Raw genomic sequence first — 23,942 nt, forward strand, 5'->3', positions numbered from 1 at the left:
TTGTCAATAAATTTTACTTTCTTCTGTTCATCTTAGAACTGCAACAGTGAGGATACTAAGAGGGAGACTGCACAGACCGTAATGGGGCTTTATGTGATCCGCAAAGAGGGCGCTGATGCTGTGGAGGAGCCTGAGGATGTTGGAGTGATTATCGAAGGTACTGCGCTGCTGTGCAACATGGGAAGCATTTCGTTTGGCTGTGCCATCCTGTTGGGATTGATTTATTCACTCAACTTGAGCTACCCTCCAGAGCACAAATTCACATTTGAATTTTTCCAGAAGGTACTGATGAACTTGGATGGCAAAAAGCTTTCCCCAAAGGTCCAAGCCCTCAAAATTAAGATGCTTCAATAAGCTTGCATTGTTCACACATTCCTTAAAAATACATGGCAAGTATATGCATGTTACCAAATGCATACAGTTCTGTGTCTGTATTAGCTAGTTTTAGGACTGAATTGTTAAGGACAGCTGGTGCTCGGGTAGCCCATTAGATTTTTTTTGTGTATTTGATGAGGTTATGTTATTACTTTTTTTCTATTATTATTATTATTATTATTATTATTATTATTATTATTATAGTATTACTAGTATTAGTGGCAGGGAAGTGAAAATGGAAAAATATTTTTTTAATGTATGTTTGGACTTTTAAATGTTCAATTTGAAGCTTAAAAATAAATGTTTTTGAATTTAACTGTTTGTACTTGAGTTTGTACTATATTTGAATATAGCAAGTAGTAATAACTCTTTTGCAATACATAAGGTTTATGTAAAAGACCTGCATAAATCCCACAAGTACAAAAAAATATAGGTTATTTAATTTATTCATACTTATTGAATGTGATTTTGAAACGTAACCTTTAAAGCTATTTTTAAATTGTATTTATGTATTAAAATTGAATGGAAAATTTACATGTAATTGAAATACATAAATTTTAACTCTTGGGCTTAAATATTTTTTTGAGTGTGTTCTCTGCCCCTCGTTATCATTTTCAGGTGTGTCTTGTTGTGTCCCTTGTTTAGTTGATGTATTTAAGTCCTGTGTTTGGTCTCTGTGGTTGTGGGTTATTGAACGTTGTAAGGTGTACGTCGTGAATAGCAAGTCGTATGTTCTAAGTTATGAGTAGTTATGTTTGTTCATGTAGTTCATGCTTCTTTTCCTGTTAGCAGTTCTTGTCGCCTCTGTTTTTTGTGTGAATATGTTGGTTTTGTAGTAGTTCCTCTATTAAAACCCTTTAAGACAAACTTCAGTTAAACCTGAGATTTACTGATCTAGTTGTGGAGGTGTGACATTTAAATGACAGTTGGGTTTAGTTTAAACTGACGGGCGATGAGTGCAAATAAAAAGGAAGCGATCGCAGGTCTCAGGGAAAAGGGAGGATTTAATGGGTAAAGTGCACAAACTCAAAATTCCCCGTGAATTAATCCAAATTAAGGATACAATAACCAGCAGTCCACTGGTACAAAGACACGATATATAGACAGACAACGACCCTCAGGTGTTGGGTATCCTAATGGCCCCACCCACCTGAGGGATGAACACAACGTCACAACAAAACAACATGAAATACTGCCACTGCAGACGGAGGTGGCCAGCAGGGGGCGGCCGTACCGTGACATAAACTACAGCTGAGCTTTGAACTACAGCTTTTACGGAGTTCAATAACCCACGTAACTCACTAAGGTATAAACTTAGTTTAAACTCTAAACCACAGCTAAGCTGATGACATACCAATTGCCCCATTTCTTCAGAATAAATGTTGGCAACCTACAGAATTACATCTTACATTTTACAGTAGTGACCAATCCATACCAGCCATCAGAGGGTCAGAGGGCCCAAAAGACTGTTTTGTTTGTTTTTTTGTTTTTTGCTAAAAGGTCGATTGTAACCATGCAATAATCTCATGCTTTCAATATTTTCTGCTTTCTGTGTTTGTCGTGGTTAGCCAGTCCTTCACATGGCTGCCCTAGGACAGCAGAGGGAAATCGCTGAGTCTCTCTGCGTGAGGTCTGGGTTGGGAGGAACCACAACGCCAGCAGGAATATGTAAATCTGACTGGGTTAATTTGTCCTTGTCCTGTGGTTAGAACAGGTTACCTGATAAACTGCTAACTCACTATATCTGCATAAACCTAGTGTGTCCATTTGAGGAAATTACTTACATTTATTTAACTGATTATAGAACTTAACTGTCTGTTATATGAGCCTCATGTGCAGTACTTACAGAATTGGGAACCCGCCGTAAAAAATTATGATTATCATATGAATCAGTGGAGGAGTCTTACAGCTTTTATGGAAAATGACGGGTGCTGCTTTAAACAAATAGTTTGGTCCTAATGACCAAACTCCACTGTTCCACAGTTTTTTGGCTACTGGTTCTTCTGTTTGTCTGTGTGTGTTTGTCAGGAGTTAATGTTTAATACCAACCCCATACAGATGGTCATACGGTTCAAACATGAAGTGATGAACGCAGGTAAACGGGCTTCTCTTCCCGTAAGGTAACTGAACATTAACAAGGATCCACCCTTCACGCCTAATGGATGAAAATGTCTGAAGGGGTGTGAGTACTGGCCTCTCACTAAACACTGTTATGCAACGTTTAGTGTTCAGAAAGTCACTACCCATAGAAATTACCCCTGCCTTACTAGGGAAGCCTGCAACCACCAGTACTCCAGGAAACTATGTGTTATATGTAAAAAGGACACACTCTGTCCCACTCAAGTCCATCTGACACTCAAGTCCATCTGAAGAGACTTTAAAACTTTAAAGGTAGCTCTCAGACACACAATATGCTACATTAATTTATGAACCTCCTATATATTTTAAAGCCCCTGTAATATGTGATAGGGCCGTGTCCTTGATAGCACATATACGTCTCCAATACGTCTGGACAAGGTCGTAAGTCTTATTATCATTGTGTTGCAGATGTCTACGCATATACGTCTTCTTTACATCTTCATCCGTTCTGCAATTTGACAGCTAGCACACATACATCTCCAATACATCTGGAAAAGGTCGCAACATCTTGTTCTTTTTGGATTGATCTTCCATTGATGATATTATCATCGTGCTGCAGATGTCTACGCATATACTGTGTTTTTTTTACATTTAAACCTGATCTGAAATTTGACAGCTCAGATTCCGTGACTGTTTAACATTGACATATGATTGCGACATGCAAAAAGTTATGTCCATCCAATAACTGCCTTTCACCACGCCGCTGAGTTTCGTATTGTAGGAGCGAAACACCACGATGGAAGGTAGTTAATACTATAAACCCTTTATTAACTTGCACTTCAGACAGAACCACAGTGCGTTGCCGCAGTATCACCAGTTCATAAAAGTGACATCAATGAAGTATGAAACACTTAGTAATCAATCAATCAATCAAATTTTATTTATATAGCGCTTTTTACAACAGTTGTTGTCACAAAGCAGCTTTACAAGTGCCGAGCCCCCAGTGAGCAAGCCAAGGGCGACAGTGGTAAGGAAAAACTCCCTAGTTTTTTTTGCATGAGGAAGAAACCTTGAGAGGAACAAAGACTCAGGGGGGGAATCCATCCTCCTCTGGCCGACACCGGTCACCATGACAACAACAACAACAATTTAGACAGAAAGAAATAAAGAAAAGGAAAATATGTAATAATGTCCATCATGGTGTAAGCTATCCGGTCAGGCAGTAGGTGGCTGGCACTGGATGGATCGCTTGTCTCTCCTCATCTCATTTTTCCTCGAGCAGGGGGACAGCCATGTGGAGAAAATAAAACAGGGAAAATTAGCTCTGTATGAGGACATATATAGGACAGGTGAAATAATAAACTTTTCTGGAGTGTGGCAACAACTCCAGCATTAAGTTAAACTATTACAGCCTAGCTAAAAAGGCAGAACCAGAAGGCAACATAGGCTTGGGGGCATTCTGAGACAATGGCATCCATCCACTGCACTGTCAACAAACTTGAGTGACCACGAGCAGTGACAGGACGACAGCACCAGCGCCCCAGTCTACCATAAAACCCTTCGTCTATGAACCCCTGGATCTGTACCTTTATCTAAGGGGGGATGTTAATTATCAAACGCTAAACTAAATAGGTGGGTTTTCAACCTAGACTTAAAGATTGACTGTGTCAGAGTGCCGTACGCATTTTGGAAGGTTGTTCCAAAGCTGGGGGGCCTTACAAGAAAAGGCTCTTCCCCCTGCTGTTACCTTATTAATTTGTGGAACTAATAAAAGACCAGCACCCTGTGATCTTAGTGGACGTGGGGGTTCATAATAGGAAATAAGTTCCTGGAGGTATTCAGGAGCAAGCCCGTGCAGTGCTTTATAAGTTAATAATAGAATTTTAAAATCAATACGGAATTTAACTGGGAGCCTATGCAGGGCTGATAGGACTGGTCTAATATGCTGATATTTTCTAGTTCTGGTCAGAACTCTGGCTGCGGCATTTTGAACTATTTGAAGTTTATTTAGATTCCTATTGAACATCCTGACAGTAGTGAATTACAGTAGTCTAATCTGGAGCTAACAAAGGTGTGCACCAATTTTTCTGCATCATCCTGTGATAATGCATTTCTTAACTTGGCAATGTTGCGGAGATGTAGAAAAGCTATCCTAGTAGTATTATCTATGTATTTATCAAACGATAGGTCAGAGTCGAGTATGATGCCTAGGTTTTTGGCTACTGTGCCAGGTGTAATGGGGTAGTCTGCGAGACTAAGCATTAGATCTGGAATTTTCTGTCTTGCGGTCTTAGGGCCCACAAGGAGAACTTCTGTTTTGTCCTCATTTAATTGGAGGAAGTTTAGAGACATCCAGCATTTAATATCTCTTACACAGGCCTCAATTTTTCCTAAACTGAGTTTGTCATCAGGTTTGGCTGATATGTAAAGTTGAGTGTCATCTGCATAGCAGTGAAAATTGACACCATGTTTGTTTATAACTGTGCCCAATGGTAGCATATATAATGTAAATAATAGTGGTCCTAAGATGGAGCCTTGCAGGACCCCATATTTAACTATTGTACGTTTGGATGGAATATTATTGAGCTCTACAAACTGATGGCGGTTTGTCAAGTAAGAGTTAAACCATGAAAGGGCTGTGCCTGAGACTCCCAGCATTCTAACCGCTTTAGCAAGATCCTATGATCAATTGTGTCAAAAGCTGCACTAAGATCAAGAAGCACTAACAGTGATACATGGCCTTGATCTGAAGCAAGGAGGAGATCATTTGTTACTTTGACTAATGCTGTTTCAGTACTGTGATGGGGCCTAAAGCCAGATTGGAACTTTTCAAATATGTGATTCCTATGCAGATATAGGCATAATTGCTGGGCAACAGCTTTTTCTATGATCTTAGATATAAATTATGTGTTCGAAATGGGTCTATAATTAGATAGCACAGTCGGATCAAGATTTGGTTTCTTGATCAGAGGTTTAATAACTGCTAATTTACATGATTTGGGCATGTGATATATTGTAATGGATGAGTTAACTATAGTTAGAAGAAGTTCAGTTACAGCTGGTAATACCTCTTTTAATAACTTTGAAGGAACTGAATCTAGAGTGCAGGTAGTACAATTTAAGGAAGAAATAATTTTCTCTAATTCTGATTGTGGGAGTGGATGAAAAGCATCAAGTTTTTCTCCCGGTATGTAATTTAAATCAATATCAACCAAACCAGATGACATACCAGTTGTATTGCTAATAAAAGGTTTTATATTTTGTCTAATATTCTCTATTTTATTATCAAAGAAATCTATAAATACATTACTAGTGAAGTTTACTGGAATCTGAGGTTCTGCGCCTGCTTGATTTTTTGTAAGTTTAGAAATAGTATTAAAAAGAAATCTAGGATTGTTTTTATTTTTCTCTATCAGTGAGGCTAAGTATGCTGAGCGTGCTTTAGTGAGTGCCCGTTTGTAGTCAATAATGCTATCCTTCCAGGCACAGTGGAATACTTCCAACTCAGTAGATCGCCATTTCCGCTCTAATTTACATGCTATTTGTTTTAAGTTTCTAGTTTGGTCAGTGTACCACGGGGCGAGCGTTTTGGATCTAGCCTTTTTATATTTTAGTGGAGCTACTATATCTAGAGCTGATCTGCATGTATTCTCTAAGCAGTCAGTTAGACTATCTAACTTTCCTGGATCGGATGGCGAATTAGCTAAAGCAGTTAAATCAGGGAGGGTTTCAATAAACTGTGTTGCTGTTGATGAATTTATCAAGCGCTTTATACACTGCCGAGGAGACGAGCGGGTATTTATCTTAAGGTGAAGATTGAATTGGACTAAATAGTGATCAGAGATTGCTACGGTTTGCGGAAGTATATTTATATTATCTACGTCGATACCCAGCGTTAAGTTTAAATCTAGGGTATGATTTTGATAATGTGTAGGTCCTACTACGTTTTGTATAATGCCGACAGAGTTCAATATAGAAGTAAAAGCCCTTGTCAGTGGATCCTCGGTCATATAGGTAATAATTGGATGTGAAGTCTGAATATTAGTTAAGAACTTAGGGCGAACTATTTTCTTATGATTTAGTTTAACCCGGGGCACAGACACAGTCTCAATCCTATGGGAACTTGGTGACGCCTCTAAGCAGCTCGCAGACAGGTTTAGCCCGTTAGTCTGCGGCCTGGTCGCGACTCTGGTTAGTCATCAGCTCCTAGTACTACTCTGCCGACTAACTAACAGGCTATGGGCTATGCTACAGGATAACAAGGCGGCGCCATCCCGGGTGGGGTGGACACCGTCTCTGCCTAAAAGACCAGGCTTACCCTCGAACTCTTTCCAATTATTAATAAAGCCCACTTGATTTTCGGAGCACCACTTGGACATCCAGTGGTTTAACGACGTGAGCCTGCTGTATTGCTCATCACCACGCAGCATTGGGATGGGGCCAGAGCAGATTACGGCATTGGACATCGTCTGGGCTAATTTAATCACCTCTTTAACATTAGCCTTAGTCACTTCTGACTGCCGCAGACGTATATCGTTGGCCCCTACATGTATGACTATCCTAGTGTATCTCCTATGGGCTAACAGTCTAAGGTTGCCAGTAATGATGCTTGTTGATTAAACATTATTATTTAGAGTTATCTGATAGTATGTTTAAGTGCGAAACACTAATGTGCGTGAGATTGTTGGAATCTTCGTGGCGAATTAAAAAAGCTAGCGTGAGTGTGACGTTCTGCGCGACGCAGAGCAGAGGTGGACACAAACGCTGAGAAAAGCGAGATTTATTCAAGGGAATTCCATAAACAGAGTCGTAATAGCAGGCGGGGGTCATATCGGGTGGGCAGTCCGAACACGAAATGTACACAGGCATGACTTACTACAACAAGGAGAACACACAAACCAGGCAGGAACACATGGAGATCGGGGACAAAGAACACCAAAACACCAAATGAGCCAATAGACGAAGTACCACACAGACTGAATAAACAAAGCAAGAACCAACTCAGAGCACAAAACAACCGATGATCGACATGGGAAATACAAGGACTATACTACAAACAGGTGATAACAATGACGACACGGGCGTGGCAGATGAGGGGAAACCATAGAAACAGACGAGCAGGGCAGGATCCAGGAGCAGGGAACAACACAGACATGAGGAACAGGGAAACCGGAGTGACAGCTAGGAGAGGGGGCGTAGCCCTACGTAACAGCGAGCTAACCAGTTAACGGACACTCAACGGTTTTGTGAGCTATAGCCGATGACACCGCTCTTCCACCGAGTACTCCTGTTCACCGTTTACGAAAGTAAGTAACTTTGCTAACTGGCTAACATTTACCAGCCCCTCCAGAAATTCGCGATGTTGCGATTTGCAACTTCAACGCAAATTAAAGCAAACCCTGCAAATTCAGGGAGGTGTTGCAACTTCAGCCAATCACCGCAACTTTCCCGCAAATTTGACCAATCACTGTTGTCGTCTTGATGTGACGTCGACAAACTCCCGCCTTACTTCCGTGTATACGTTCAAGAGGAGCAGACTGAAAGCAGCATGAGAGGCGAACGTTTCACACTTGCCGACGAAAATAACGGCAAAAGATCGGGAAAAGCAGTATCCCGGTACACTACATGAAAGCGGGGATAAACTGTTTTTTTTTTGTTTTCAGTGTTTTATTGTTTCACAACGATGGGTTCATACATGTATTTCCAACAAGTTTAACATTTCTAGCACCAGCCCATCCACTCCAAGTGATTTTTCATAGTATTTTAAGAGACAGAAAGTCCATTTCTGCCACCGAGCTGTTGCACTTCTGTGACGGGCAGGGTGAGCGAAAATAAATGGAAGCGATCACGCCAAGTCTCAGGGAAATAGGATGGTTTAATATGTAAAGTGCGCAAACTAAAACCCGTGAACTGATCCGAATTAAGGATATAATAACCAGCAGTCAACTGGTACAAAGACAAGACATATATAGACGAACAAACGACCCTCAGGTGAGACGGATCGCGGGCTCCGCCCACCTGAGGGACGAACACAACGCCACACCCACAGGACAAGCTGCTGCTGTAGACGGGGGCGACCAGTAGGGGACCGCCGTACCGTGACAGATCCCCCCTCCAAGCCGCACTCCCCTCCACCGGCTGTGCGGCCTACAGCAGCAGCACACAAAACAAAGGGGCAGGCAGGCAGGGACAAGGGACACACCCCCTGTAGTCCCGGAGCTGAAACACAAAACACAAACACAGGTTAGCTCGCCTACCTGGGCGGGACCCTGGACCGACTGGGCCGTCAACAAGACAAAACCACGCCCCGGTCGGTCACAGAGCCCTCACGCCCTAACCGGCCTTAAGCCGCATAGCCCCACAGGTGCGAGGACGGCGGGCCATGGCTCCGTGTCCGTCCGGGGTGTATGTGTGCAGGTTACCTCCCTGGGGCGTGGCTAAGTCACCTCCTGGACCTACCTCCTCTCGGAGCTGGCCCCTGCCTTCTGCTAGGGGCCACCCCAGCCGGAGCCTGACTTTACGAGGTGGACTCCTCCACCAAACCCAGGAGCGCCAGAGACCGAGGCCCAGAGCACCCTTATCGCGGGCTGGGGAACAGCCCCCAAGGGCCTCCTGGTCACCCCGAGCAGGAGGGAGGATCTCCATCTTCAGCAGGAGCTCTTCGGACCAGAGCCCTATCGTCCCCAAACATCCGGGGGCCCCAGCCCTCTAGGGAGGGGCTCTTTCCGACCGGGCTCCGGTCACCCCACAACATAAGGGGGCTCCTGCCGGCTGGAGACCCCCACAAGGTCCAGGACTGCCACGATCCACCGCCAGGGAGAAGCACCTGCACATAAAACACAAAATGCACACACACACCCACACACACCAACACAAAACATAGACGCGCACTGCCCTGATCCCCCTTACAATGGGGGAGGGGTCTCCGTCTTAGCAGGGGACCTCCACCTGCTCAGGAGAACCCCCCACGTTCCTGGTCAGGGCCTCCCTCAGGAGCGACGCCCTCCGTGCCACTCCCCGTGGCATGGGACCATCACTGGTCCACCCCCAACACACACTCAAGGGGGAGGAGCATGTGTGGAATTACACACAACATAATCACGGGCACGCAATAACAACACACACGCAAAGACTAGACAAAAACGGTGTACAGACGACGAACGGACGAGACCCACACATGCGCGCTCGGTTTAAACACATAACAGCGACGCGCCGCTCGTGTTCGCAGTCACTCCCCACATGAAACACAACACAACGGGGAGCGAGGCGACAGTGAGGAGCGGCTTCCGCGCTTTACACAAAACATTGAACATTCAACACCACGAGCACGCACACTGATCCAGACGCCCGTTCACACGTACACACTTTACACTCACACAACATGAAGAGTTTCCCGGGGAAGACGCCCCGGTCTTCGCCGTGCCACTCACAACACTAATGCACGGCGAAACTCTTCAGACAGACAAACAATGTACAGGAAGAGCTTTCCCAGGGCAGACTGCCCTGGTCCTCGCCGTGCTACACACATACACAAAACACATAAGCACGGCGAAGCTCTTCACACAAAACACCACGCAGACAAACACTTACCACGAGACATGACCACGAACGAAGGAGAAAGTAAAGGAGACTGGCGGCTTCCGAAGGTGGCTGGTTATTCTGTGACGGGCAGGGTGAGCGAAAATAAATGGAAGCGATCACGCCAAGTCTCAGGGAAATAGGATGGTTTAATATGTAAAGTGCGCAAACCAAAACCCGTGAACTGATCCGAATTAAGGATATAATAACCAGCAGTCAACTGGTACAAAGACAAGACATATATAGACGAACAAACGACCCTCAGGTGAGACGGATCGCGGGCTCCGCCCACCTGAGGGACGAACACAACGCCACACCCACAGGACAAGCTGCTGCTGTAGACGGGGGCGACCAGTAGGGGACCGCCGTACCGTGACAACTTCGAGGGATCATTTCAAGAAAGTCAGAGGGATCTTTGTGATTTCTCTGTCCCAACACCTGTGTTTCAGGGGGCAGGGCATACAAAAACTTGAGGGATCATTCCTGCCCAAACTATTTCATACCACATAGAGTAAGAGAAATAAAATCATTGCTTGAAGTGTTAAAACCAGGGGTAAACACAGGATAAGAAGCATAATACCCATAGGGAGATCCAAATAAATAAATAAATAAATAAATGGACAATAACTACATGGGTAAATAACAGGGTTGTCAACTCTCACGCATTGAGCGTGAGACACACGCATTTGACCGTCTTCACACGCTCTCACGCCACACATCCGATTTCTCACGCCGAAAAAAAATCTAGTTTATTTACCTCTGATCCATATCTATGATTCAATGAATTACTAGTTCGCTCTGGCGCCAACCACTGGTGATCAATCAATTGCGATATAATACTTAATTTCTGTCCATTTTACACCCCGCCCGGTAACAACTTACGTTCAAAGTGAAGCAGTGAAGAACCCAGTGCTATCAGCTCCGACGAAAGCAGAGGTCGAAAAATGCCTTAAGGACTACTTCCGCCTGGCACCAGCAAGAAGCTAATCTTTAATTTGTTAATTACACATTTGTTGCATTCTTTATTCTATTGTTGATTTTCTGTTGGTAAAATACATCTCAAGGATGCTCCTGAACACATCATCAGTGATGTAACCTGGGATCATCGGGTTTTGGGTCTTTCAACATCAGACACCCTCGCCCAGGCGAACCAGCCATGGTTGATCAGACCCGGCTTGTGTTCAGGTGGCCTTCGCTACTCCCCATGGATCACCTCTCCTGATCCAGGGCCATCTTGAGGCTTTCTCTGCTTCCTCCGTGATGTTCTTGATAGCTCTTCTCCTCTCCATGCTGGTAATGCCCCGTGCACTCAAGGTTTTGTAGAGTGATTGGCCTGCAAATCTTCTACAGCCAACCTCAGTGGGCATACACTTTGCCTTCCATCCCTGCTTGCGGCAGTCAATGACCAGCCCCTCGTACTTGGTCCTCTTCCTCTTGTGGGCCTCATCCAGTCTGTCCTCCCATGGCACTGTCAGCTCCATCAGAATGATGATCTTCGTCTCCTCTGAGACCAGTAGGATATCTGGCCTCAGGGTGTGACAGTGTGCTGGGGGAACTTCAGCTGCTTCTCCAGGTCAACAGACAGCTGCCAATCTATCTCTGTCACCAGAAGTCCTGGTGTGTTCCTGGCTCCTGCTGTTTTTCCCAGCCTTCACGAAGGCGATCCTCTGGGTGGTGGAACGGGACCGTCTACTGCTGCTGATTCCCCTGCTGATGGCTTCCACGGTGGGTCTCAGGACCTGGTTGTGGCGCCAGGTGTACTGGACAGCAGCTCAGGGTGTCCTCCAGCGTGCCTCTGTCTGGCCACTCTGGACAATTGGTTTGATGGGCTAGGCAGTATGTCGTATACTGCCTGGACAAGGAAATTTATGTGCTGTGGCTTCGCCCGCCACAGCTCAGACCATATGACTTTTCACCTCCTAAGGAAGCTGCTTACTTTCCTCTCTAAGCCCTCCACGATTGAGATGGGAACCTCGTAGATGAGCAGAGGCCAAAGTACCCTAGGCAGGATGCCATGTTGGTAGATTCAAGCCTTGAACTTACCGGGTAGCCCAGACCGGTCCACTGCTCTCAACCAGCTCTCCAGCTCCTGACAGGTTTCCTGAGCCGATGCTGAATCCTTCAGGCTGCTGTTAAATACCTTGCCAAGGCTCTTCACTGGTTTCTCAGTTGGGATTACTGCGCCTCCGATGCTGAAGTGGAACCTGTCCATGACTTTGCCCCTCTTAAACACCAGTGACCTTGATTTTTCGGGCTCGAACCTCATACTTGCCCATCCACACAGCTCCTCCAGCTCCTTTCAGGATCCACCTACTCCCTGGTACTGACTCATTGGTAATAGTCAGGTCATCCATGAACGCCCCGATTGGTGGTTGGCGCACTCCCATTTTGGTCTTTCGGCCCCGACACTGAATTTCGGCGGACTTAACAAGCATGATCATTGCTAAAGCAAACAGGATCACAGAGATGGTGCAGCCTGTGACGATCCGAACCTCCACTCTGTGCCACTCTGATGTTATGGACCCTGATGACACTCTCATGTTGAACTGGTCGTAGTAGTTCATTATAAGTTAAACCACCTGACCTGGCAAATGGTGCCTATCCAGGGTTATCTGGACCAATTTATGGGGGATAGAGCCACAGGCGTTAGCCTAGTCAAGCCAAAGCACTGCCAGGTCTCCCTTATTCTCCCGGGCTTCTCTGATAAGCTGAGTCACCACTCCTGTATGCTCTACGCAACCCGGTACTCCGGATATGCCTCCCTTCTGCACTGATGTATCGATATAGCGCTTACTGGAGAGAAAGTCGGTTAAATAAACATGTTAAAGGAAAATCCCTTTCACTTAATTTTGTTTTGCGGTAATAGTATTTATATTAATAATAATTAAATACATAAAATAATATAACAATTTTCCCAGTATAGATTTCTATTTGAGGCTTCTTAATGGCTCATACGATCTCACTGCTTGTGTATTTCATTATAGCTTTAACTGTCAGAAATGTCACCTGATTGCCACTCTGCTCAGCTGTTCCCCATCATCACGCCCCCATTCCTCACATACTTATACACTTCCGCTCAGCTGTTCCCCATCACCACGCCCACATTCTACACTACTTATACCCTTCTGCTCCACTTGCCAAACGCGAAGTATTGCCAACCATGTTGCATACCGAGCGTTATTCCCTAGTGTTGATTATCCTGTGTACCGGCCTCTGCTTGTTCCCTAGACCTCGTCTCCTGCCTAGCCCTTGGATACCTTACAGACTCTGCCTACCCGTCATGACCATGGATTGACCACTGCTGCGTAGCGACGAGAGTTACCCATCACACTGACGTTGCTCTATCGTATGCTACTACTGTGTCTGTCTTTTTAAATAAAAGCCTCGAGCTTTTGCACAAGGATCCCTCTCCGTGTCTTTCAATCGTAACATTAACTTAGGGAGGAAGAATGTCAGGAATGTCATCTGATTGCTGCTCAGCTGTTCCCCATCACCACGCCCACATTCCTCATGGCATGGTATGGAGAGTGCTCAGCAGCAGATAAAAAAGCTGTGCAGAGGTGATCAACACGGCCCAGGGGATCACTGGTTGCTCCCTGCCCAGCCTGGAGGACATTGCCACCTCTCACTACCTCAGAAGGGCGGTCAGTACCACCACGGACACATCCCACCCCAGCAATCACCTGTTTGACCCGTTACCCTCAGACCGACGGTACAGGTTGCTCAAAACCCGAACAAGTAGGCTCATAGACGGCTTTTACCCAAGAGCCAACACTGCACTGAACAACATGTAAATAATGGCAACAATAATGTAAATTCCCAACTCATGTGCAATACAACCCATGTAAAATACTTCCCACATGCAATATTATGTAACATACACTGTAAATAGCTTTGTTCAACATATTCAACATATCATGGAAACAATCTACCGAACCATTTGTAAATGTGGCACTACTTTTTAACTTATATATATATAAAATACAACTCTATACAAATTATACTCAAGGGTCACGCAAATCCAAAATACAAATCCACAAGGTCATACATGGTATATCAATATCTTAATTATCACAAACTCTAAACACAATGTTGGCAAGGCTGGTTCTCAACTGGGGATCCTCCCGTTTCCTCATCACTTGATGTTCCCAGGGACATCAGGGATTCCTGGAGTGGAACGTGGACTGGACTGCCTCCCTGTAACATAATGGCTTCCCTCGAACATGTAAAAAGATATGGTCATAACACACTTCCATTGTATTGTGTCTGGTTTTGCAGTGTTTCTGAATTTGCAGTGCGTTTCCGAAATGTAGTTGTCATTTTGATGCATTTGCTTTGTGTATTTGCAGCGCGTTTTTCGCTTGCATCTAAATGGGCTTTCAGGGCCACCGTAGAGAACCCACAGAAAGTGGTGAAATATTTTCTTAGATTTGCTCCTACTCACAGAGTTAAGTGTAAGTGCCAGATATCAAAACTCTCAAGTATAAGAATCACTCTTACTCTCCCGAAAAGGTAAGACTGCTCCAGAGGACTCTTAAGTTGTTAAGAGTTGCCACCAGGGGGCTGAGATGGCACTGAGAAGACCGAGACGTGTGCGAACCTTCCAAGAGAGGAAGAATGTCTTGGAAATGTTTGATGACTTTCAATTAATCAAACAATATAGACTGGACAGAGCAGGAATCATCTTTGTCACTAACTTGGTGAGAGATGTCATCTCACCTTCAACTACATGCAGCAACACCATCCCAGCTTCGTTTTCTTGCTACAGGAAAAATGCAGCAGTGTAGTGCAGATGATTTTGGACCATCCCAACCAACAATTAGCCAAGTCGTCATGCAAACAATTATGGCACTTACAGCCCCACACATTGTAACACGTTTTATTGATTTTCCAACAACACCCCATGTCATCCATTTATGCAGATAGCTGGATCTCCAGGAGTTGTGGGTGCAATTGATGGCAATCACATAAAGATCATTGCTCCCAGCATTAATGAGGATTGTTAAGGCTGGAACATACTTGCTGTTTGCCCATGCGTTCGCGTACACAACCGGCTGCGTTGTGAACGTTACTGAGAACATACTAGCCTATGTGCAACGCGTGAAACTGGAGGCATCCACTAGAGGGCAGAACGTAGAAAGGGCTTCGGTATTTTAACGATGCAAACATGGCAACACTCGAGGAGATTAGCCTTTGGGTAATTTTACGGTCACGGCAGAAAAAACGACGACAGCGATCCCTTCGTAGGTGGTATGTAAGGCCGTTAAATCAAAGACGTGGTGAGAATGGCGAATTTGTGTCGTTGGATATCGTTGTGTCCATTTTGATGCTGGTTAGCGGCTACACTGCCCCTAGCGGTTTTGTGTGTATTGCACCTCGCGTACGCGTCGCGTTAACTTTTGGAGGACGTGCAAGACCTACGCGCCAAACCGACGCAGGATACGCGAAGCAGCCATGATGCGTACGCGTACGCGTAGTTAACAGCAAGTATGTTTTAGCCTTTATGTGAACAGGAAGAGGTACCACAGCATCAACACTCAAGTTGTGTTTGATGCAGAATACAACATTTTAGATATTGTACCCAAATGGCCTGGGTCAACCCATGACCCTCGGATTTTCACTGAAAGTGGCCTGAACCAACTCTTTGAAACAGGACTTGTGCCACCTGGATGTCATCTCTTAGATGATGAAGGAATATTTTATCTTCTTATGTATGCTTGACACCTCTCCCCCTCTTCCTGTATGTTCTTGGTGTGTGTACCAGAGACCGTTTATCACTTCCTCTCCAGGTGTTTCCTGTCAGTTATGCTGCACATGTATGAATTATGCTATGCTTTCACACAGGCTGCTTGAGAAGATTATCCAATCATGCTTGAGAAGAATGCATTTGTTTCCATTTATGGTAGTATATTACATATGTTAGACTAGCATCATGAGCCCACCCTGCTGCTTGCACGCACAGGACTGGTATGTGTATGTATAAGTAAGAGGAGCGCCCTCTTATCTTTAAACATTTGGGTACAGCCTGCCTGTGTGAATAAACCTCTCTGCTTCAAGAGTAGTTTGTTCCTCATTTGTTACGAGCACGTGCTCCGCCACACACTTCTTTGCAGAGTGTTATTTGCAGAGTATTCATTGAAGATTCGAACTGGTGATCCTCCATGACTCCTCCGCTCATTTGCTGAACACAAGAAGAGAGCTTTCTACTGAGAAACAAAACTCTTACAGATGATGAAGGATATTCTTTACATCAGTGGATATTTTCATTTGAACATAATAGTTTTTAAATATTAATGTGAATAACACACTACATCTAAACCAGGGGTGCCCACACATTTTCAGCTTGCGAGCTACTTATAAGTTGACCAAGTCAAAATCTACCTACAATAAAAATGCAAAACAAATTTATTTCTTCTATATTATTATTATTCTATATAAGTTATTATTATTACTATGTAATATTGTGTATCATTTCTTTCTTTTTACTTTTTTTCCTTTTAGGATAAAGTATTTTTGTCATGGTACAGCCCCTGACCCCTCCCCTTTGGGCGTGTGTTTGTCGTCTACGTCAAGACATCTGCGTCTGTGGATCTTCGTGGTTGTGGATGCGTCTTAATGTGTTCATTCGTCTCACCTGTAGCACGTCTAGTCATCACTCAGGGCTTATGTGGTTTGTCTATTTAATGTGCGTTCGCGCAGTGTCCCGTGCTCGTCTTTGCTTGATTCAGTTTACGTTATATGTTTACATGTTATACATGCAGTGTCTGCGCTACTTGTGTGTAATAAAATGTGACGTTAGCCGTGCAAGGTCGGACTTGTGCCTCGTCCTTCCCTCAGCGCTCAACGTGACAGAAATACGAGTCGACCAAGTTATGCCAGGATATGCGACGCGCGAGGAAGGGGAAGAGGCCCAGTAGGCACCACCATGCCTCTTCCCCTGCCCATCACCATGAGAACCCAGTGACCCTCGATGAGATGTGGCAGGATCCCGTGGTTGCGCTTCTGCTGCGTCAGGCTCAGGCCACCAATGTGGAGTCACTGGCGGAGCAGTTGCACCAAGACGCGCGACAAATCTGGAAGGAGAGACACGGCTCTCCCAACAGAGACTCCGCACCTCTGACAGTAGGCTTCTTAGAGCTCTGCTCGGTGGAAAAGACCCCTGAGAGTGGGTTTGAGAGGGAGGAGGACTCCGAAGAGAAGGAGAGCTCCCCTCCGTCCATGTACTCGGCCCCCACCGAGTACTACGGCGAGGGTGAGGAAGAAGAGGTAAGCCCTCCTCCTTCCGTGTACTCTGCCCCCACCGAGTACCACGGTGAGAGCGAGGAGGAAGAAGGCCCTCCTCCTTCCGTGTTCTCGGGTGATCCCACCGAGTCAGAGGGAGAGGATGCGACCCCTCCTCTGTCCGAGTGCACCGAGTACTCGGACGGCGAGCCCTGCACGGAGGAAGACGACTTGAGCCTGCCCCCCTTGGAGTACTCTGGTGAGACCGTGAGGGGAAGGAGAGGTCCGGTGGAGGATTTTTCTCCCTATCCCTCCGAGGGGAGCGCAATGGACTGTTCCCGTGCAGAGACCCCAGTACAGCCAATGATCTGGCGTGCGGGCGGTGAAGAGGAGGAGATGGAAGTAGAGTACACAGCTCAGGAGGCCAGATCAGGGGAGCAATCACCAGGGGGAAGTGGAGTTTCCTGATGGGGTCTGGGGAGAGGGATCCGCAGGCCTGTCCTGCAGCACGTCCCTCGGAGGCTGCCAGAGAGACTGGTCGCGTTCCCAGTGAGAGGGCTGCAAAGGTGTCCGCCAGCCACGCTGCACCCAGCGCGTCCGCCAGCCACGCTGTACCCAGAGGAGGGTTTGCGGCAGGAGCAGGAGGAGGACCGCCTATGGCAACTCCTGACAGCCCTCCTACAGGCGGGAACCCTGGCTCCGTTTGTGTGTGTCTGTGCCTGTGTTTGTGTCCATCCCTGTGTTTCTCCTGAATCCCCTTTTCCCTTTTGTGCCTCTGTTTATTAATGTTCCTGTCTGTGTGTTCGTGAATGTCCCGTTGTTTGTGTCTAACGTGTTTTCCAGGAACAAGGAATTAGGCTTCAACAAATGCCTCTTTTATCATCTCCCCGTATTGGAAGGTCTCACCTGAATCGGTGGCTGCCTTCGCTTTTGTGGTCAGATGTGAGAAAAATGACTGCTGTTCGGACAACTGGGATGTTAGTTCTTTCACCTTTCTCTTCTCAGCTCGCTTTTCGGGGGAAAGTCAATGTCATAGTTTTTATGAACAGTTCAAAAATTCCACTCCACATTTCCCGTTTGGAAAAGCAACGGCACACTGACAGATGAGGCAAAGACACAAAAAAAAACAAATCCTCCTCCCATTCTGCATGGATGTGGTAGGTTTTAGGCTTCTTACTCGGACCAGCTATGGCACTCATTTTTATACACTTTGTTGTATTTAGTTTAAATAAATTGGAGGCTAGCTACACAGCAACTGAACAAGTTAACACGGTTTAACCCACATGTGTAGGTTGTCAGAAGTTCAGACGTTAGATTGGCTACCCTGTATGTCAATCAAAAGACAACCGTCAGTGCAGATAGATGCAGAAAAGGAGTTTGATTTTTAAATTTTAAATAACACCCTCAGCGTCTGTAATCACTAATGATCTAATATCCAAATCCTTCACCCTACACAGAGGTACCAGACAAGGTTGCACGATTTCACAACTCCTTTTCGCACTTTTCACTGAACCACTAGCCTCAGCCATTAGACAGAATAGTAACATCTCAGAATCAACCAAATTCATATTGCCACAAAATTAGTTTATATGCAGATGATATTTTACTATATTTAACATCTCCTGCAACCTCACTTCCATCAGTCCATAATCTTATCAATAGTTTTGGCAAGGAGATTCTGCATCTCACTCGTATTGACTGGAATGCTGAGGTTGGGGAGTTACCTTATAAACATGCTATTCAAACCATCAAATACCTCAGAATTAACATTTCAACAAATTCAAGGGACTTATTCAAATAGAATTTTTCACCAATACTACAAAATATCCAAGAGGATCTCAACCGATGGAACAAACTCCCACTTTCTTTAATTGGCCGTATTGCATCTGTTAAAATGAACATTTTTCCCAGAGTCAACTATCTTTTTGCTATGACAGCTGTTAACCCACCCTTGGGCTGGTTTTCCTCCTTGAATACAGCAGTAAATTTACAGGAAAGGTAAAAAACCCCAGATCAAATTAACCACCCTTCAAAAACCAAAACAATATGGTGGGCTAGATGCTCCAAATTTTTACCATTATTTTCTCTCACACCAGTTACAGTATATTCGTCACTGGACTAATAATTCAAATCCTGGCTAGACAGAACAAACCATTTGCAAATATTTGTGTCACGTCTAGCCCCTCCCTCCTCCCTGGTCCCGCCTAACTCCCCGCTCCCATTCGTCCTCCCTCTGTCTGTCACGTCCTCCTCGTTAGCACACACACACCTGAGTCTCGTTTCACCGTCCAGTTCTGTTATATAACCCCACCGGTGTTTCACTTCCTTGTCGTTCATTCCCTGTACATGAGTCCTCGCTGTTCCTCTGTTTTTTTCCATGGTCTGTTCTTGTCATTGCCCCTGTACTCCCTCTCTGTTCTGTTCCTGTTCCTCGCTTGTTGTTTTGTTTTCCCATGTCAGCGTTTAGGTTTTCTTTGAGTGTATCCCTAGTCTTTTGTAATCGTTAGTAGCTCGGTGTCTCTGTGTTATTAGTGAAGGTTTATGCTGTTGAGTTATCCCTGTATCCTTGCTTCCCTTGTCTTATGCTTACGTTGTTCTTGGTTTGTTAGGATCTTACGTTTACGTTTCCCTTGTTGTTTTGTCTACCCGTTTCGTTGGTGTCCTCTCCTTAGTGTTAGCAAAGCTCCCCCTGCCTTCTGTGTTGTAGTCTTGGTTGTTACTCTCTCTTATAAAAAAAAAACCCTGAAATCTGCATTTGCGTCACTCCTGCTAACCTCCCACCCCGTGAAACGTTACAATTTGACTCTTCGAGACATTATTTTTATAGACAAATCAATCAGAACCCATGAATGTTTAACTCTTTTGAAAATGAATTCTACAACTCATGGGTCGGATTCTACAAAAATGTCTTGGATAGAAATGACAAATATGCAACTTTCCAGTGGGCCACGAGCTTCTTGAAGGTACCAAAATATGTCTACAGTGAGGATTATGACTATGAAATCTATGAATATGAGTCTAACATGGCTATTGGACCTAGGGCGCAGATACGATTCATAGTGGAAGATAGCTACAACAAAGAGCTAGCTCGCACTGACGTCTGGGAGGGTATGTCATACATCATGAGTCACGGTTGAGTTACAACAAATAAATAAATGAAGGATTTGTATAAATGTAACGCAGCGTGCACTGCGGAGCAAGGAGGCGGACACAAATGCTGAGGAGAGCGAGATTTATTAATGGGAAATCCAAACTCGGGCTCATACAGGCAGGCATGGGTCGAATCAGATGGGCAGTCAGAACACGTAACAAAACCAAGATGAAGTGACATGACTGAATCAGAACACAAAACCAACCGCAATAGCAACACACGAACGAACACGGGGCAATATGGCAGAACAACAGGAACAAGGCAAGTACATCCAACAACAACGAACCGCGACACACAGGACCAAACACCAGGATTAAATAGACAAGGGTAAACGAGGAACACATGAAACTCTAACCAGTGGGCAGGGTTGCAAAACACAAGGAGGAACAAGGGACACACATGGCTAACAAAACAAAACATGACTGAATGACAGGAGAAGGAGGGGCTAATCGCATAAATTCTAGAAAGAAATATTGGAATACATAAATAAAACCTCCTGTGGTGTTTGTGTCCAAACTATTGATTAGTTAAAATGTTAATGATGATTTGACCTTATCAAGGTATTTATGTGTCTTGGTGAGTCAGTGTTAGTTTAAGGTGTGTGGAGTTTCTGGTTTTATGGTTTATTCATTCATTACATTTGTTTTTTTTTTCACTGCTGATAACTTGTTGGTCAGTTCTGTATACCTGAACCAACGGTATCATCCTATAAGTCTTCCATCCTTATAAGATCTAAATATTCTTGACATTAATTTACATTTAAAGCATTTATTAATTTAACTGGTCACTGCACTTTTTAACTATTATTTCATAATGAGACTGATACATGTTAACATGCAGTAAGAAATCATTAATAATTTCTCTATATGGTGGTGCCTGTATTATTGTTTATTCATGAGATTAACCACATAATACTATAAGGATTTGAATAAAATCTTAACAAGAAATATCAATATACTTGCTGTGCTTGCATCAATGGTATTACATTACAAATGGTATGAATAAATGTAGGATTTGTATACAATCCTAGTAACAAATATCATTAGTGTGACGCAGAGTGCGCGTCAACAAAACGAGGCGGCACAGAATGAATAAGCACACATTACTTTTATTTCAGATGATGCGACAGTGCACGTAGAACACGTACACATTCAGACGTGTAAGACTCTGACGGATATCCACAGACGCAGACGTCTAGACGTAGACAACGTAAACATATGCCTAAAGGGGAGGGGTCAGGGGCTGTACCGTGACAATTAGTTCCAGAGTTTTAAATGTTAATGTAAATCAGTGATGGGTATTACACTACATTTTGCAAGACGAAGGCTATTTGTGCATTAGGAATTCCCTGAAAAGGCATTTATGTCTTGGGTAGTCAGTGTTAGATTTAGCTGTGTGGAGTTTATGGTTTTCTGGTTTATTAAATAATTCCATTTGTTTGTTTTTTAACAACACAGTTGTTAAACTCTGTCTCTGTCTGTTGGTTCCTCACTGGGTTTGGTTTGGTTCCTGGTCTGTTTCTGTCACTGGGTGTTACCGCCTGGTCTAGGTCAGGCGGTTAACAGGTAAAACAAAAAAGAAAGATGAGTGAATCAATAACAAGAAAACCAACAACAACTTTGCAGTTTCGAAATATATTTAAAGAATGTATTAAATGCAGGTTGTTACAAGCACGAGCTTAGCACCGGCTGGACTTCAGGTAGGCCCACGCTGAAAAAAAAGGAAAAGAAAACTGAAGCGATAAAATAATCAGCAGCCTACCCTACCAGGTGCTAAGCTACTTATTGAAATTATAACTTTAACAACAACTCTATGAATAACAGAAAATACTACATAATCAACATACAACTACGCAAAACAAAGAAGCAATCACCACACGCGGAAACAAGGGCAGTCTAACAACTCTTTCTACCGGAGTGCTGACATACAACAAAATCACCCCCAAAAGGGAGAACAAACGAGGAGAGCCTGCCACCCTCTCCTCCCGTCCGCACTTCCAGGGAGCCTTTTGTAGCTGTAGCTGTGGACTCATCAGGCACCGCCCAGAAACATGTGACTCCATAATCACAGGTGCATCTGTAAGAGATTACAACACTACACATTCCACAACTCACCATGTTCCCGTAAGAGATCATTACAATACTCTATACAGTATCACGACTCAACATGCTCCCGTAAGAGATCATTACAATACTCCATACAGTATCACGACTCAGCATGCTCCTGTAAGAGAACATTACAATACTCTATACAGTATCATGACCTAACACTGGGTTTGGTTTGGTTCCTGCTCTGTTTCTCTCTGTTGGTTCCGCACGATATCTTCACCTGTGCTCACACACATACTCACCGAATTTAATGTTTAACAGTTCACTCTGAAATATTGGACACTTGAAATTTTTATGCAGTCCCTGAATACATGACCAGTCTGTACCACGGACCCTCGCATATTAGCTGAAAATAACAAACCCATCCAGAACCCTGTAGGTTTTGCTTTACGCATATGAGACTGATGTATCAGTCGAATGCAGAGACAGCTAAATGACCCAAGTATTGTAGACTAGTGACAACCAGTTAATAGAGTGCTCTTACCCTTTGCACTCTCTCTGACCTGGGTCACAGTATAGCACACATGCATAATATGAACTAAACATGGTTACTCTGAATCACACTACTTCATTATTGTAGTCCTTCTGCTTAGTCAGAATGGACATGTACTAAATCATAAAGTTCATAATGATCTCTTATAATCTAAATGACATGACCTAATCAAGAATGACATAATTTCTGTCACAGCTCCCAGACTTTAGTGCGAGCTAGCACATTGTTGTAGCTGTTGTCCAACATGAATCGTAACTGCACCCCAGGTCCAATAGCCATGTTAGACTGATATTCATAGATTTCATAGTTATAATCCTCACTGTAGACATCTTTTGATACCTTCAAGAAGCTTGTGGCCCACTGGAACGTATTATAATTATTATCTGGAAAAAGGAAATTTCTGTAGAATCCGACCCATGAGTCGGAGAATTCATCTTTAAAAGAGTTAAAGCGCTTCATGATGTAGAGTCGAGCACAAGCATATCCGTCTCTAGTGAAAAGCTGCAGCCAGGCATCAGTATCTCTGATGTTAGTTGGTAGAGCACCGTTGGCTTCATCAAACACTGGGCTCCTCCAAACTTCTATATAAAATGTCCTCTCAATATATTGGACCGAGGCTTCCAAAGGATCAGAGTATTCAGATACATCTGCAGGTTGACTATAACGTAGAGTAAAAGAATGAAGAGTTACTTGAAGGCCAGGATTTAGAGGGACTCCAGTGTCAATTGCTCCACTTTTTCTTTCTTTAAGATGGTAACACTGAAAACTTTCATGAGATTCTTCACGAATAAGACATACTTTCTTCACTGGATTTGTTGGTATATTACTCCATATAATTTTTGCATGTCCATCATTTGTAGATCTCACTTCCAGATTTACTGAACTGTAGTCTTCACACTGCTGATTTATGTCACGTTTTTGTCGATCATAATGGCAG

General features: G+C 44.2%; 1 protein-coding gene across 9 annotated transcripts in view; it reads left to right on the forward strand.

Moving 5' to 3' along the window:
- Nucleotides 1-21,262, forward strand: part of LOC143521224 (uncharacterized) — a 30,599-nt gene extending 9,337 nt beyond the window's left edge. For 6 of the 9 annotated variants that reach the window (XM_077013863.1, XM_077013882.1, XM_077013873.1 and 3 more), the window contains one exon: nucleotides 37-1,242. In XM_077013863.1, the coding sequence (XP_076869978.1) occupies nucleotides 37-354 (318 nt within the window). In that variant the 3' untranslated portion in view covers nucleotides 355-1,242. Of the gene's footprint in view, nucleotides 1-36; nucleotides 1,682-1,943; nucleotides 2,044-2,433 lie in introns of those variants that run through there. The other 3 variants (XM_077013916.1, XM_077013908.1, XM_077013899.1) reach the window with 3 other exon arrangements.
- Nucleotides 21,263-23,942: the final 2,680 nt, after the last annotated feature.

The sequence above is a fragment of the Brachyhypopomus gauderio genome, chromosome 1 (assembly GCF_052324685.1).
Source record: "Brachyhypopomus gauderio isolate BG-103 chromosome 1, BGAUD_0.2, whole genome shotgun sequence".
Lineage (NCBI taxonomy): Eukaryota > Metazoa > Chordata > Actinopteri > Gymnotiformes > Hypopomidae > Brachyhypopomus > Brachyhypopomus gauderio.